At 54.0% G+C, this 15,316-nt stretch overlaps 3 protein-coding genes and 2 non-coding genes across 5 annotated transcripts in view; all 5 read right to left on the reverse strand.

The window, feature by feature from the left end:
* The window catches only part of SMG6 (SMG6 nonsense mediated mRNA decay factor), a 112,129-nt gene extending 111,690 nt beyond the window's left edge, over positions 1 to 439 (reverse strand). Inside the window, exon 1 of the mRNA XM_051636172.1 lies at positions 376 to 439. Coding sequence (XP_051492132.1) covers positions 376 to 439 — 64 coding nt within the window. The remainder of the gene's footprint in view (positions 1 to 375) is intronic.
* On the reverse strand, positions 328 to 8,037 carry TSR1 (TSR1 ribosome maturation factor). Its single transcript, XM_051636176.1, has 15 exons — positions 6,027 to 8,037; positions 5,843 to 5,946; positions 5,443 to 5,659; positions 5,230 to 5,364; positions 4,653 to 5,080; positions 4,202 to 4,361; positions 3,700 to 3,872; positions 3,211 to 3,413; positions 2,632 to 2,794; positions 2,392 to 2,502; positions 1,912 to 2,044; positions 1,390 to 1,506; positions 973 to 1,113; positions 771 to 845; positions 328 to 673 (listed from the first exon to the last, which is right to left on the reverse strand). Exons 1-15 carry the CDS (start codon positions 6,448 to 6,450, stop codon positions 501 to 503), a joined length of 2,757 nt encoding a protein of 918 aa, XP_051492136.1. The 5' UTR covers positions 6,451 to 8,037; the 3' UTR covers positions 328 to 500.
* Positions 1,757 to 1,849, reverse strand: LOC127392390 (small nucleolar RNA SNORD91 family). The gene has a single exon (XR_007891255.1). It is a non-coding gene; the product is annotated as a small nucleolar RNA SNORD91 family (small nucleolar RNA).
* On the reverse strand, positions 3,049 to 3,141 carry LOC127392389 (small nucleolar RNA SNORD91 family). Its single transcript, XR_007891254.1, has one exon. It is a non-coding gene; the product is annotated as a small nucleolar RNA SNORD91 family (small nucleolar RNA).
* A 106-nt stretch (positions 8,038 to 8,143) lies between the features above and the next one.
* On the reverse strand, positions 8,144 to 15,310 carry POLDIP2 (DNA polymerase delta interacting protein 2). The gene is made up of 11 exons (XM_051636177.1): positions 15,121 to 15,310; positions 14,479 to 14,560; positions 13,705 to 13,802; positions 13,034 to 13,130; positions 12,517 to 12,592; positions 12,309 to 12,416; positions 11,938 to 12,074; positions 10,931 to 10,957; positions 10,619 to 10,744; positions 10,155 to 10,234; positions 8,144 to 8,619 (listed from the first exon to the last, which is right to left on the reverse strand). Exons 1-11 carry the CDS (start codon positions 15,276 to 15,278, stop codon positions 8,505 to 8,507), a joined length of 1,104 nt encoding a protein of 367 aa, XP_051492137.1. The 5' UTR covers positions 15,279 to 15,310; the 3' UTR covers positions 8,144 to 8,504.
* Positions 15,311 to 15,316: the final 6 nt, after the last annotated feature.

Genomic DNA, 15,316 nt, shown 5'->3' on the forward strand with positions numbered 1-15,316 from the left:
CCAAAGCAAAGGGTCACTACTGGGAGGGCCTAGAAGCAAAGTGCTTCTTGTTCTCCCCTCCCCAGCCACCCTGCTCTGGGTCAGGCCTGCAGGAGCTGCACTCAGTCCCTTTCCCCACCTGCTACTTTCCCTTTCTTCCTCAGCATCAACAATAACGTCCAGCAAACTCCTGTCCTCAAAACAGCAAAATCCCTGGACCATGTGGCAGGGTACAAGGGACAGACAACTACTCCAGTGGACCATGGGATTCACAAGAGAAGGGGTGCACACAGCCTCCCTGCTCAGCCTCCACAGCTGCCCACCACCACCAAGACACAGGCACTTAAATGTTTTTTAAAAACATTTTCCATTAAAATAAATATCTATAGCTGGTACCTGAACAGCAGCTGGTGAGACAGCTGCCCCTGTACAGACCCCAGCAGTAACAGGTCCAGAACATCAGTGCTGTCCTCACTGTGCATGGGCTGAGAACAGCATCCAGGGAGCTCAGGCACAAAGGCTCATTCCATTTCCACCTCTGGCACTGTGCTCTCGCTCCTCACCCAGGACACGGGCTCCGGGACGTGGGGGTCGTAAGTCCATTTTGGAAAAACACGTTTGTAGAGGTTCAGCAGCACCGTGTCCTGAGATTTTAGCTGTCCATCAAAGTGGCACTTCATGTGGCCATGGGTCCCTAGGCAGCAAGCAGAAGAGGCCATTAGCTGTCTCTCCTGCCCACGAGGGCTACACCCTGCCCAGCAGCCCAGAGATGAACAGAGACCCAAACCTACCTAATGGCTCCTTGATGTGTCCTCTTCGACCCCACTTTGTCCTCAGCTCCACTGGCTTAAACCACATCACATCCTCTGGAGATCAAAACAGAAAAGGCAGGTAAGAAACTAAGAAACAGGCTTTGCTGCCTCAACACAACCACTCCCACAGGGGCAGGAGTTCTGCTCCCACATCCCCTCTTCCCCACTCCACAGGCTGTACCTCTGTTAAAGAACATGTATCGCACGACGGCCGCCTTGGTGAAGATCTTGAAAGGGTGGCCACTGAGCACCAGCCGCTTGATGACAATCCTGTCGGGGTCCACGGAGAGCAAAGAGCCCGTGGCAATGAGGTCGTGCATTCCTGCAAGGCAGGGTCACTTACACACTGGGGCAGCACCATGGGAGGTGCCTCCAGCATCCCCTTCCACAAACAGTTCCAGGCCCAGAGCAACCCCACAGCAGGGACAGACCAAGATGCCAGTGACAGTCAGGATGGAAATGCATTAGTCTTCTCTGACGACATGAAGGAGACACCTTTTTCAAGTAATATGTTCTGGATAGATGCACTTTTAAGTGGGGTATGGGAATGGGCAGCTAAAGGTTGTTTCCCAGACTTCCTCAGCTCTTAACAACTTACCATTACTTCTCTGTTTAAAAAGCAGCACTGAGGCAGAAGGGAAAGTGATGGGGGCGTAAACAGTCACCACCACGGCAGCATCCGGGCGCAGGAAACGCTCCAGCTTGTGCTTATCAGCTAGGACAGAAGAGCAATGGTCAAGTTCAGGCCCACAGCTGTCCTCAGAGCTCTGGGAAAACCCATTGAGCCCATTCTTCCCTAGCAAACAGCTCCATGCTTTAGGAAAACCGGTGACAAACTCCCCTCCTCTGCTAATACAGAGTACCTGGGAATTAAGGCGATGCCCTGAGCTACCAGCTGTGCAGACCCTGCCACTGCCGTGCCCGGACCCGTGAGCCACCCTGCCCAAGCCCTGCCACTGTCCCCCCTCCCTGGAAGCCTCAGAGCCTAAGGATGCATCTTCAGAAGAGTCCTTCAGCCAGGTTCAGACACCACGGCTAAGACATCACAGGCTTCTTGCCCTAGAAACCCCAGCCCCACCTCCTGGCATTCCCATGCCCAGCCCACCAGCCCCTCACAAACCTGAGGTGTGCTGGGAGAAGAGGGGGGAGGCTCGGAAGCGCCTGACCCCGCAGTGGAAGATCAGCTCCTCCTTTGCCCTCACGGGTTCGCTGTTGCTGGGGTGCCGCCGCACCAGGAAGTTCAAGACGGACATCTGGAGGAGAGGCAGGGAGTGAGGGGCTGGAGAGGCAGGGCTGACCAGATGGTGGCCAGAGCAAAAAGCAATGGGATGTTGCAGCAGGAACAAATGTCCTTAATGGCTTTCCAAAGGGCTGCTGGTCACCAATGCAGACACCTCAGCCAGGCTTGGACACTTGAGTCTTAACACCCTGGCAGCTTCAGCCTGCTCTGAAGGGAAAGTCCTACTTTGAAATGTGAACAATGCAGGGAGATTTCAGCCCAAACCCTCTGCAGCCAGAACCACTCTAAGCCATGCAGCCTGAGGGAATGAGACAAGGAGCTGCACACCTACAAGACATCAGCAGGGCTGTGCTTAGTCACCTTTTGTTCGTGGGGAAGCAGCGAGAACAGGACTAGGGGCTTCCCTTCTTTGAAGCTCTCCATCACTGAGACAGGGACATTGCAGACATGGAGGGTAACGTACCAGCCAACCTGCCAAGAGAGGATCAGCTGTGAATACTCCTTTCAACAGGGAACTCAGCCACGCCTCTGCAGAGTCCTTCCTACTAGGAGCAAGAGTACTGAGCAGGGGAAGAGATCACCAAGAGAAAAGGGAGTTACCGAGGCTCCTTCAGTCTCCTCTTTCTCGATTTGCCGGAAGAGGTGCTTTCTGGTCCGGGAGAAGTCCTGGAACTGGAAGATTCTGGCATAGTCCCTGGGGAGATTCTCTTTGGGGTCCCATGGAGAAGTCCGGAAGCTCTTCAGCCCCCTGTACTTCTGGAACCTAAAGGACAGATAACAGGAAAGACAAACTACTTTACTAATCTAGGTGCCTGGCCAGCACCTTCTGTGATGCACAAGGACTCAGACCTCCAGAGGGCAAAGCAAACATTTGTTCCCAGAGAATAACTTAGCACAGGGAGGGCTAGAAAGAGCAGCCAAGTCCCCAGACAACCTCCCCTTGCTCTGCCATCCTGCTCCCTCTCCCAGGTCAGGACCCAGCTCCCCAGGCCCACCCACTGCTCCCCAACTAGGGTCTCCCCTGGAAGCCTCAGAGCCCAAAGATGTGTCTTCAGAAGAGTCCTTCAGCCAGGTTCAGACACCATGGCTAAGACATCACAGGCTTCCTGCCCTACCTCACCAAACTAGACAGAAAGGCACCTTCCACCTCCTCTCCCAGCAAAGTGTCCAGTTTCTTACCGGACCCTGGCGGGTACATCACGTGGTGTGTCCACCTCATCTGGAAACATTTCATCCATTCTCTCCTGTTTGTATCTCTCCAGCACCTGTTCATCTTCCTCCACCTTCTCATCATACTGGTCGTCCCGCAGGGACTCAGAAATGGTCATGGTCTCACATTCCTCCTCTGCAGGTTCCTCTTCCTCCTCACAGCTTTCCCCCTCCTGCCAGGGAAGGCAGCACAGAGCCCATCAGCACAGGATGCCCACCCAGGCCTGCAAACCCCATTTGTACTCACACTACGTGAGTTATGACCCAAGCTACAAGTCCCTCATTTCCGTATCTAACAGGCCCAAGAAGCAGCATAATGCAAAAGAGATTTAACAATGTCAATCCAGGCAAGTCCTGGCTCTGTGTTGTGCCCCTGCATGAAGCAAGAAAGGACACGACAGTCCAAGGATAAGCACTAGTGCCCTAGAGATCACCTGCAATATCAGCTCTTGGAGGTACCTGGGAAACTGCATCTTCCATCATCTCATCATCGATGTCATCATCTTCATAATCATCATCATCATCATCATCTTTCTCACTGCCTTCTTCTTCATCATCCACAATCCAGGCAGCCTGGTACTTGGATGTGCCTTTGGGGACCTTCACCACCTTCCTGTTTGCCTTCAGAGAAGCTGTAGGATTCCAACTAAGAGTTAACACAGGAACAATTCTCCTTTCCCTCAGCAACATTTACGCCAGGAGAGCCAACATCAGCTTTAGACATGTGTTTCCCAGCACAGAACTGTCATGGTCCAGAAAAGGCAGCTAAAATGTAACCCTGCTAACTGCCAGGCAGCCCATGCAGCCCAGCAGTCAGGTGATGAGACTAAGAACAGAAGCCCTGGGGTCCCAAGGAACACATTTCTTCACACCCACCCTCAGCCATCCCATTTACAGAGGATTTCTAGTAACACTCTTCACAGGAACAAGGAAAAGGTACAGAAGTATCACTGCAACTTACCCTCTGCTTCATGCAGCTCTTCTTCAGTGGGCCACGTCTGCTCCCCTTCCATAGGATCAGGAACCACTTCTGACTGCAAAGACTCCTGCTTGTTTGGATCTGCCTTCATCAGGACTTTAACATCTTCCTCCATCTCATCAGTACCATTTACAGAATCATCCTGAAGGGCAAGAGCAGAGTTCCCTGCTATGAAGACACCCAGCTTGAGCTAGCCATCAGTCTGAAATGAAACTCCCTTCCTATCATGTTTATTATGCTGCAACATAACACTCATTACATGCCACGTCCAAGGAATCTCAGCCCAGTGGCAGAACACAGCCCTGCTGGCTGTCCTGATAAAGCTCCATTACTCCCCCTCAACCACATACACCCATTTTATGTTGTTTTCCTGATGGAAATTTAGAAACACTGTGTTCTACCAGGAGGGGAAAAGCCCTGACTGCCAACACACCTGCACCTCCATGTCCTGGCTCCTCTTCTGTCCTTTAACCACTCGGGGGTTCAGAGAGAGCGGGTCGGGGGGTGCATCCACCTGGTTCATCTGGAAGTCTCCGTGCCCCACAATATGCACCAGCCTGTTCACATCGAGGGTCTGTCCCCGGACAAAGCCAGACACCTTCAAGGTCCCAACCAGGTGACTCTCCTGACCAGGCACAAACTCGGCAGCGCAGGCGAGCAGGTGAGCCCGCCTGTCCCGGAAAGCCAGGTGCCGCTGCTTCTGGGCAGCCAGGTGCCTCAGCAGCAGGGAGGATTCCTGCTCCGTGTTCAGGGGAAAGAGCTTGGCCTCGGGAAAGCGCTTCTCGATGGCTTTGGCAAGTTTCTTCTTGGCATCTATCCGCTTCTTGGGTGGCAAGTCAGTGCCCCCTGGGACAGCAAGAGCTACCAAGTAGTGCATAGAACAGGATCAGAGGGTCAACCTTCTTGTAACTCTTCTACCAAGCATTAACAAGCACTCGATCAGTTTCCCCATCAAGCATCCCCTTGACCTATACCCCACTAGAAGCCCTTTATGTTTCTCACTTGCTCACCGTAACTGGGGAGCCCCTGTGCAAAGAGGCAGGAGAGGCAGTGCTCCCCTAAACTATCCCAGCCATCTGCAGGATCCAGGATGAACAGCAGGGAGTCAGCAACCTTCGCTAGGTCTAAGACAGTGTGAAGGTCCCCTGCAGAGAAAACACCTCCATTACTGAGGCTGCCGAGCCTGCCGAGCCAGAACCACATCAGCGGTGGCGTTTCCTCACCTGCCTGTGCTGTCACGAAGCGCCAGCGCTGCTTTAGCCGGGGGCAGAGGAGGGCGAAGTCACCGGCCCTGCCCTCACCCAGACGGACAAGAGCCGAGTCCCGGCTCTGCAGCAGGGGCAGCGGGTCGCGGGCGGCAGCCCGGCCGTGCAGCGGCACCACGACCACCAGGCGCGGGGGCCCGTCCCGGCTGCCCAAGCTGCGCTTCTCGGCCAGCACCTGCGGGCAGAACGGCGGGCGTGAACCCGGCCCAGCTCCAGCCCCGGCCCCAAGTCAAGCCCGGGTCCCTCCACAGCTCATCCCGACCCCGCCCGCCCCAAACCGAACAGGCCCCCAGGCACCCGTTCCGCTGCCGGGCCCAGCTCCTGGCCCGCCGCGCAGCCCGTTCCCCGGGGCCCTCACCGCCTCCTTGCGCTGCCGGCGGAGCTGCAGCGCCTGGTGCCGCCGGTCCACCCGGCTGAGCTCGCGGAGCCGCCGCCGGGGCTGCGCCTTGAGGGGGACGCGGCCTGCGAGGAGAGCGCGTGGTCAGGCGGGAAGGCCGGCGGGGGCGGCGGCGGAGAAGCCGGCCCGGCCCGGCCCGCCTCACCTCCAGCGCGGCGCTGGGACGACCCGCTGTGCTTCCCTCCCTTGTGAGCCTTGTTCTGCTGCTTCAGCGGCCCCGGCCGGTGCGCTCCGGCCGCCGCCATCCCGGTGGCCCGCCCCGGTGAAGATGGCGGCGGGAAGGGCGGGGAGGGCGGCCCCGGGGAGGCGGGTCCCGGGAGGCCCTGCCCGCCGAGGGGGGGACAAGCAGAGCCGGGAGGCGGCAGCCGTTCCGTCAGCGCTTTATTGGTCAGTTCTTTGTACAGGGATTTACAGAGGAGAGCACAGCAAGCCCGCCCGCGCTCCGAAACGCTCCCCGGGGAAGCGGCAGCCGCGGAAAGGCCCCGCAGAGCCCCCAGGCAGCTCCGGAGAGGCTGATGGAGCCGAAACATTCCCGTGCTCCCCGTGCCGCCTCGGTTCTTGCCAGTCATTATCCACACACACGCAAAAAAAAAAACCCCAACCAAACAACAAACAACCTATCTGCTCTGGGCCCAGCTGTGCCCTCACATCACACCCAACGCACCACAAGCTGCCCCGGCTCCCCAGGACCACTGCCGAACTCTCTGCTTGTTCCTGGAAAGCATTCTGTCCACAGCACCCCAGAAACCACCCCAGAAACGCGGGCAGCTGAGCAGCAGGGTTAAACATTTACAGTGATGTTGCAACGGCTGGTAAAGCTGCAGCGGGCAGCCCGAGGGAGAGGCAGGGCAGCTGCTGCTCCAAACCATGGGAGGGGGGGAAAAGCAGGTTCCTACAGGCCCCAGACTCCTCTCAACACGAGGAATCGCCCTCTTTTCCTCCTGCCAATAATTCAGCATGACAGTGGCAATATGGGGCTGTGGGCTGTTCTTATGGAACCTTTTCTACCCCTAAAAGCAGGCTGGCTGGCTAAAGCTTTCACCTCTAAAAATGGCATGTCCTACCTGACATGAAGGAAGACACAAAGACACCCATGACAGATACACATTGTTTAAGCAGCAGTAATCAAGTGTCTCTGTACAGGTACCTGCTGATGGCTGCAGGACAGCACCCAGGGCTTCCCCCAAAGCCTGTGTGCCCTTCAGCCCAGCTGGCCCATAGCACTGCCCTGCAGAGCTGAATGCAAAGAGCCTGTTCAGAGAAGACTCTGGGTAAGAGAGAGTAACTAGGATACTTCTGAATCAAGAAAAACAGTCCTGCGAGTTAGTTAAACCCTGTCACTTTAGCAAGACCAAGAAAAGGTGCAAGATTTGAACTTTTTCTGCTTAGGGCTCCTATGCTACCTACCTCTGCCCCTGTGAATCACCCAGAAGTCTGGGAACCCACAGACAGCCAGAGGGGACCCACCACGGAGGATGACGTCTCCCCAGATCTCTGCAATCCTCAGAGCTGCTGAGAGCCGCTTTGGCTTTTAAGAATTGCCTGGTTTGCAGAGTGGACCAGGCCCTGTGTGTGTAAAACACAAGATTCCCACAAATCCATAAGCTCACAGGTATTTTGCTGACCTGCACAGAACTGCAGAGTGCTCCACACAGACTACCAAAAAAATCACAACCCGCCGAGCTGAGCAAGCAGGACCAGAAAGCCAAGCAGGACCTGACTGCGGCCAGAGCACGGCAGGTTAAAACAAGCTCTTCCTGCCAAAGCAGAAACTACCAAGGAAACAGTTACAGCCACAGGGTGAGCAGGGAGGATCCTCCAGCAGTTGGGAGGCACATCTCTGCAGCAGGGCAAGCCTCCGAGGGGGAAGGGTTCCCTTCAGCTCTCCTGGATAATCACAGTATGCAACCCAAAGCTGTGTGCACACCCAGCAGCGTGGCAGCCTGCTCAGCACCACCTGCCAGCCCACCTTCCCCACGCCCTGCCCCAATGAAACAGGCTGCACATCCCCCCAGCACAGCCCAGAAGGGCTGCACAAGGAACACATCTCCCAGGCTGCTCCACCACACCCTGGCTACATCCCAGAAAGCAGCTGCACTGCAGGAAGGCTGAGCTCATGTCCCTGCTCTCTAAAAATAAAAACCTCACTGCTGCCTTCCCAAGCGGCAAGAAGTCCAGGGCTGACTCCACTTTGCACAAGAAGGAGGGGGGAGCAACAAGCTGGGTGCAAAGCCTCGGCCTTGGTTTATAAAGGAAGACTGGTTGCAACTGGAAGGGCCAGTTTATTAGAGAAACCTCACATTGCAGAGAATTCACAACACATTGGAAAGGGTCCAGGCCTGCTGAGGGGGCCAGTCTGATGCAGCAGCACGGATCCACGTCCCCCAGCTCCAGCCTCAGCAGGTGCCACGGAGGGAAAAGTTAACTGTAACACAGCTTATGGTTACAAGCAGCCTGAGAGAGCCAGTATTAAAGTTCAAAAAAAGCCTCCCCGTTAAGACAACAGTTAAAACAAAAATGGTTTAAAATGTTTAAAAGCTCCGTGTTCTTGGCTGCAGCATAATGGAGAGGCAAAGGTCTACAACACACACAGGTCTCTGTGGGTCTCAGCACTCAGTCTGCTCTACCAGTGAAGGCCGGAGGGGGGGGTCTTCTCATCTTTGTTGCTTTCCAGGGAAAAGGGTGGGATTCGGACATCAAAGTGGGAGCCATCAGGCCTCTCAAATCGAAAAGTACCCCTGCAAAATAACGGCAGAGATCACGCTGAGGCCAGGGACAAACACAGAGAGGGGGCATCAGGTAGAAGGCAACACATGAGCTCCCCCACATCTCATAGAGAGACTCTGGGGCTGCATTTGTGGGGCTGGTCCAGCAGCAAGTACATGGTTCAGCAGCAGGAACATCTACCTGCCAAGATGACTCACGTACTGGAGGACTGGTTGATTGACATCACACCTAATATACATTTCCTGCATAAAGATGTCAGGATTGGAGCCTCCAGGCACCTGCAGCAGTGCTTACCTGCTTCTACCCCAGAGCAGACAGAACCACCTGAGCTATCTTTACAAACTGATTTCACCCAGATTCAGATTCCTGTCTCTTGGCAGAAGCTCCCCCGGGCAAGAATTCCCCAACAACATGAAATCCCATCACAGGTGTAATCTGGAGCAGCTTCTGCTTTGCATCTCAGAAAGGGAATTTCAGAACTTAATCTCTGTGTCCTTGTGCAAACATCATTTCTTTACTGCCCTGAACTACAGGAAACTACATGGGCAAGAGGATCACGGAGATAAATTAACAGGTTCTCATGATGGAGAGGACACAATCAAGCACCAGAAGTCAAGCTGAGCAGCTTCTGAGCTGCAGGACTTTTGCCTCCTTTTCTTCAGGATGCATGCAGAGAGGGAAAAACTACTCAACAAGCTGGTTTTACTCTCCAGGGCATGTGTTTGGGCCATTCAAAATGGCAAACAAGGGTATACACTACAGGCAAAGAGCTGCTCTCTTGCTTTTCCCAACTCAGAGGCAATTCCAGGGCAGCTTAACTCTGAAACAGATTTACTTAAAAAATGCAAGCCAGAAAGACCTGTTGTACAGAAGGCAAGAGGTGGCTGTGCAGCTCTTGTCCACACAGAGATGAGACTCAGTGTGCTAATCCAGCTGAAATGCAAACAGATGGAAACTGCTTGAACCCTGCAGCACAGGAGAAGAGCCCAGCTGGGCACCTTCCTGCTTGCATTACAGAGTGAGGACTTGAACAACAGTTAGACTGAAGGCCTTATCTGGCCTAGACTGGGAACAGCCCCATGTGCCAATTCCATGTGGACACAGAACTGCACAGCTTCACTCAGGAACAGAATCAAAGCCCAGTCCTCCAAAGAGAGAGGATACAGATGCACACAGCCCTGCTGCCTAGGGCAGCACCATCATGGAGTCTTGCCTCTTGCACTGAGGACTGAAGGGGACAGAGTGAATAGAGCAGAAGATGACAGAGAACTACTTCATGTCCTTTCAAATCCAATCTAGTGGAGACCAGAGAAGGAGGATAATCTAGCCTGGAACTTCTCCTGGTGCAGAGAATCAATGCATCATCTTATCACTAACTGATAAACTGGTACAGAGAAGCTCATAAAAATGTTATCTATCAAGTATCTCAGATTCAGTCCACTCCCACCCGCCTTCCAGCCAGAACTCCAGCCTGCAAACTGCATCCCAGAGCAGTGCTGTGGGGTCCCACACCTAACCCACCACTGCAGTTACAACTGCTTCTTACCACATGTGCCCACTGGATGCCTGCAGGGAGACGTGGCTGCTGTACTGAAATGCTGGCTGTTCTTTGGATAGAACTGGCTCCTGAGAAGACAAGAAGAGACCACTTGGCATCAGCAACAGGTATTTCCTCACAGAGGCACCACCAGGAAACTCACATAGCAAAGAAAACCAGAGAGATCCACATGTGAGCATTGCTGCCAGTCACACAGCAAACAACTTGCCCAGCGTGTAGTGCCAGAACCACAGAATATCCCAGTTTTCCCAATCCCAGTCATCTAGGATCATTCTCTTCATACTCAGTGTGAAGTGATTCACACACTCTAACAACAGATGAAAAACTCATGGGATTTCTCTTCATTGCCACTTTCCCATTCCACCTATTTCTGCTGCCCACTGTGCAATTCACTGGCAAATCAACCCAAGGGAGAGGGCTGCACTTCCCAAAAGCAGCTACATGATGCTTACCCTCCCTACAACACCACGGCCTCTGACTGTCTCCAAGGTGCCAGACAAGCTGAAGATCCTCCAGTGCCTCTCTCGGAGCTGGACCACCTCGCTGTCAAGGTTCTCCAGGCGGATGCAGTAGCGCCACTGGGCAGGAGAAAGGCTGGTATCAAGAACTGGAATCAGCTGCCAAGAGTTGGTAACCCACTCCTGAGACTGGGAAAACTTGCCAGGCAAGGGCTTCTCTCCCTCAGAGCTTATCAGGCAGCAGTGATGCCACCATCAAATAAATCTCCTTCCCTTTAGCTGCTTCATGAAACAAAAGGCACTTACCCAGTAGACATGGGAATTCTGGGCTTCCTGTCAAAGGAAACAAAAGGCTTTAGCAGCTGCTCTTCAATGCTGGGCACCAAAAGGTCTTCAGCTGTCAGCTCAGCACCAGGGCCCTCGCTCCACCCCAGCTGGATGTAGCCACCTCCCACGAGGACAGACCTGCCCCCCAGAGCAGCCCATCAACCACCTTCTGGCTCTGCTCCAGACACGTACTCATGAGGTGGGAGATCTGCAAAGAGCTTGGGACCATGGAGGCTTGACCTCCATGCTAATCACCCACTTTCTACAGATCTACAAACACCCATTTCCTTGCCTCTTGGGCACCTGTTTTTCTGACAGGATTAGGACAAGTGTCAGTGGGGCTCCACAGAAGCTGCAGTTCCACACCAAAACGTCCACCTGCCACAGCACAGGCTCCCTGGCAACTGTGCTTGTCCAGCCTGGGAAGTCCAAGTGCTGTGGTAATTCCCAGCCCTCCCACTCAGAAATCTATTGGAGCTTCATTATTTTGAATGGTCCACATGAAGTTCTTAAACTATAAAGAGCACATGGTTATCAGCTAAATCCAGAAGGCTTCAGCCAAACCCTCTAACCCACATTAGAGCCAGGAACCAGAGGCAGACACCCACAGCACCTCACCACGGGGCAGGATAACAGACCCTTGGTCCCACCCGTTGTGCACATGCCCATCTGTGACCAAGGCAGCAAAGGACCCTTTCACAAACCTTCCTAGAGATCTTCCTCAGTATCCTGCTAACACTGCTCTGCAGAGCAGTACACTGTATTTCCCATCCTACAAATAACAGGCAAAAGCAAAGCTGCAGGATCTGCTCTTCAAAAAATAGTATGAAAAACAGTTGCATGTTCATGCCTCTGCTGAGCATTGTGACAAAGAAATCACAAGTTATTTCTCCAGTAAGCAGAAGGTACCTTCAGTCAGTAAACTGACCTTAGAGGGACAGGCAGGTTACACAGACCACAGAACTAACCCAGCAGCACAGACCTACCCTCATGCCCATGTAGAAAGGGATGACTGTGACACGGATGTTCTCCGTGGTTTCCCGGTGCACATCAGAGAGCTCCAGCCAGGGGTGGTTCTTCTCCTGCCAAGCACACAGGGTGTCCCTTGCCACAAAAGGAGGAACTGAGGAGGGAAAGACAAGAGTTGATGAGGAGAGGCACAGCACAGCCAGAGGGATTTCCCCTCAAAGCAACTCCTTTCATATAGTTACAAAAATGATTTAAAGGAAACTTTACTCAAGCATAACCCAAACCAGACCAAGGTTTTTACACTGTGTCCCAGGCCATGGGTTCTGGATACTCACAGAGGACCTCAAGGATCTGGCTCTGAAGAGTTCCCACTGAAGCCAGAAATTACCTTTTGTTTGGTCGTACATGAGGAACCTCTCAAAGAGCTCATGCTGGATGGGCACTTGATCAGTGGAGCTGTAGGGAAGGATATCTTCATGGCTGACATAGTCCAAACCTGAAAAAGAAACCCCAAAAGCCATTGAACTTACCCAGCAAAGAGCAGCTCAGCAGCCTCCTGGCAGAGAAGTGGAACACACTGGTGAGTACTCACTCACCTGGGATGGCATAGAGGGCTCTGCTGTCATCATGATTTGCCAGGAACGTCACTGCTTCTGTCTGTGACCTCTGTGACTGAGGAAAAGGAGCTTTATGTCTTTCTGGGTGGATTTCTGCCCCTTTCCAGCCACGTTTCAGCTGGCTGCTGTGGTTTCTAAAGTGTGAAATGCTCATTTCTGCAACCAATTCACCTCAGAACATCTCTCCTTTTGACCCCTCGAGACTAATTCTCCACCCAAACAAGTGAAGAGCATTTTCAGTGTTTAAACCCTTCTTCACAGAGACCTGTGTGCAACTAGGTAGGAACACCCACAGCATGAGGAAGGGGAAACAGGATCCAGGAAACAGTCATACAATATTCCAGAGTATCTTTCTCAGGGAAAACATTACTTGAAGGACACATTTGTCCTAAAATCCTAAACAAGTTAACCATCAAAGCTGTTTTCTTTCCGTGCCTAAAACATTCACACAGGAGAAGATATTTGAGTGTCAGTAGCAAGACTAGTGGTTACTTACTATATGAGGACAATCCCGGGCATCTATTAACACCTGGTAGTAAGTGTGTGTTTTGCCCTTGACCTCCTTGGAGCCGTGCCCGGCTGTGGTGTCACTCCTGAAGAGACAAGCAGAGCTCTGAGCTCAGCTGCAGCACCTCAGCCAAGTGTTCTGACCAGGACCAAGCATACCCATAAACAACAGGTTGGTTTGTTGTGTTTTTTTTCCACAGAAACACCTTTCACAACCTTTCATCGTTCAGTCCCACCCAAATTAACCTCCTCTCAGCCCTACCACGATGGGTGACAATCACACACCTCAGGGCGGAAATGGAGGGAAGAGGGGAGAGAAGTAACAGTGGCTCAGGCACAAGAAGGATGAACTTGGCCTTGTGGTTGGCACTGGGGAAGCAGCTGACAAACCCAACTCACTGGCAGTCTGCAATTTTTACTCAGGAGCTGTAAAGTTTTGGTTTGTTACAAAGAATGTCAGGAGCCTGATTTTCATTTTATTTCTTTCACGCTCCTGTCCCGTCTCTAACACAAAAGGAATCCTCATGCAATGACCCCTCTAGTTCACACTCACACAAAACAGACCCACAAACCTCCCCAGAAAGACTTTGTTTATCCCAACCAACATCCAAACTGTGGATGGAACATTCCAGCAGCACAGACACCAGGACAGGTCCTTACTTTTCTGTGACAGGAGAAGCCACATCTCGATCGTAGAGCCTGGCTTGCCAGGGGAACAGGACTATTCCTCGATAGCCAAACACACTGTGAAGAAACAGCTGAAAGGAACAAATCACTGCATCTGAACCCACAGCGAGCTCCAGTCAGCTCAGACACAACAGAAAACATGAAGCCAAAAGCCCTTTTCTGATAGACTCTGAAAAATTCTGGTGACTGAGGTCAAACTAGAAACTTCTGCAACCAGTATGAAGGTGTGGGATGGGGATACATGGGGAATCACCAGGATGCAAACACAGCAGAGGGAACATAAACAGTCTGGGGTGAGAGAAGAAATTCATGTCATCTCCATCCCACAAAAGTGAGTGACTAAACCAGTAATAAAGGAACAGAAGTGCAGAGAAGAGACCAGCATAGGAAAGACCACTCAGCAGCACGGAAAATGATCTGTGAGTCACAAGCACAGACATGACAACTTCAGCTGTTAATTCTCAAATTCAACAACTGTCTCTTTTGCCCCTACAGGGAAAAAAAAACAACAAAACCAAACAACTTAAACAAAACCAGCAGAGCAAAATGCCACTGCAGGAGCAGTTGTGTCACACTGCAGATTCTTATCAGCTCACTACTGTCAGATGACTGACAAACTGCAGACACAGCAGAGACAAGGAGCACTGAGCTGTGACACTTCTGGCCTCCTGCTGCCCCGCAGCAGCCTCCCCTGCTGCCCGGGCCCCGAGGAGCCGGCAGGGGCAGCGCTGCTCCCCACCTGCTTACCTGACCCGTCTCGTATTTGCCGTGTTGCTTCGGTGCCTCAAACACTCCCACCGGCTCCAGCACTTTGCCCTCGGGACGGTTTCTAGGAGCAGAGAGGTAGTTTGGGGGGTCTGCAGGGGCTGAACCAGCCCCCGGGGTCACACAGCACTCGAGCCCCGGGTGCTGGCCAGGCACGGCCCCCACCTCAGACCCCCCTCGGGCACCCCTTGAGGGCCCCACTAGGCTGCCTGGTCACCCCCCTTCCCTACCTCCCCCTCTTTTGCCAGCCTTCCCTCTCCCAGCTGCCCCAGACACCCCCTCACCCCCTGCCCAGCTGCCTCAATCCCCCCTCTCCAATATCCCTGCCCCAGCCACCCCGACAACCCCCAGCTCCTCCCTCTCAATGACCCCACAGCCCCCACCCCAAACACCCCCTCACATCCCCCAATCCCACCCCCCCATCCCGAACAGCCCCTCAGAGCTCCCAAACCCATTTCCACACCCCAAACACCCGCTCAGAGCCCCCAGCCCGCACAGACAACCCAAACACCCGCTCAGAGCCCCCACACCGGACCCCCCCCGCAGCTCCCCCCGCCTGCCTTCCCCAGCCCCGCGCCCCAACCTCCCCTCAGCACCCCCAGGCCCGGCCCCCCCAGGCCTCACCGTGACGAGAGGTGCCTCCGCGGCGGCAGCAGCAGCGGGAGGCCCGCGGCTCCCCCCGCGCCCAGGGGCCGCAGCCCGCGGGCCGGGGGCAGTTCCCAGCGGGCCCGGTACCGGCCGAGCGCCGCCGCCACGCACCGCCGAGCCGCGCAGCCCGACATCCCACCGCCAGCCCACAATGCACCGCGCGCCCGCCTCC

This window comes from Apus apus, chromosome 18, assembly GCF_020740795.1.
Source record: "Apus apus isolate bApuApu2 chromosome 18, bApuApu2.pri.cur, whole genome shotgun sequence".
NCBI lineage: Eukaryota > Metazoa > Chordata > Aves > Apodiformes > Apodidae > Apus > Apus apus.

Excerpts from the sequence above, each read along its gene's own strand:
- POLDIP2 (XM_051636177.1), bottom strand. The coding sequence starts at position 15,278 with ATGTCGGGCTGCGCGGCTCGGCGGTGCGTGGCGGCGGCGCTCGGCCGG. Across the intron at positions 13,131-13,704 it reads GCTTCTCCTGTCACAGAAAA|GAGTGACACCACAGCCGGGC; the intron begins GTAAGGACCTGT and ends TTGTCTCTTCAG. Across the intron at positions 12,417-12,516 it reads AGCCCTCTATGCCATCCCAG|GTTTGGACTATGTCAGCCAT; the intron begins GTGAGTGAGTAC and ends TTTCTTTTTCAG.
- TSR1 (XM_051636176.1), bottom strand. The coding sequence starts at position 6,450 with ATGACTGGCAAGAACCGAGGCGGCACGGGGAGCACGGGAATGTTTCGG. Across the intron at positions 2,503-2,631 it reads AGGAGACTGAAGGAGCCTCG|GTTGGCTGGTACGTTACCCT; the intron begins GTAACTCCCTTT and ends CTCTCTTGGCAG. Across the intron at positions 2,045-2,391 it reads TGCTTCCCCACGAACAAAAG|ATGTCCGTCTTGAACTTCCT; the intron begins GTGACTAAGCAC and ends CCTCTCCTCCAG.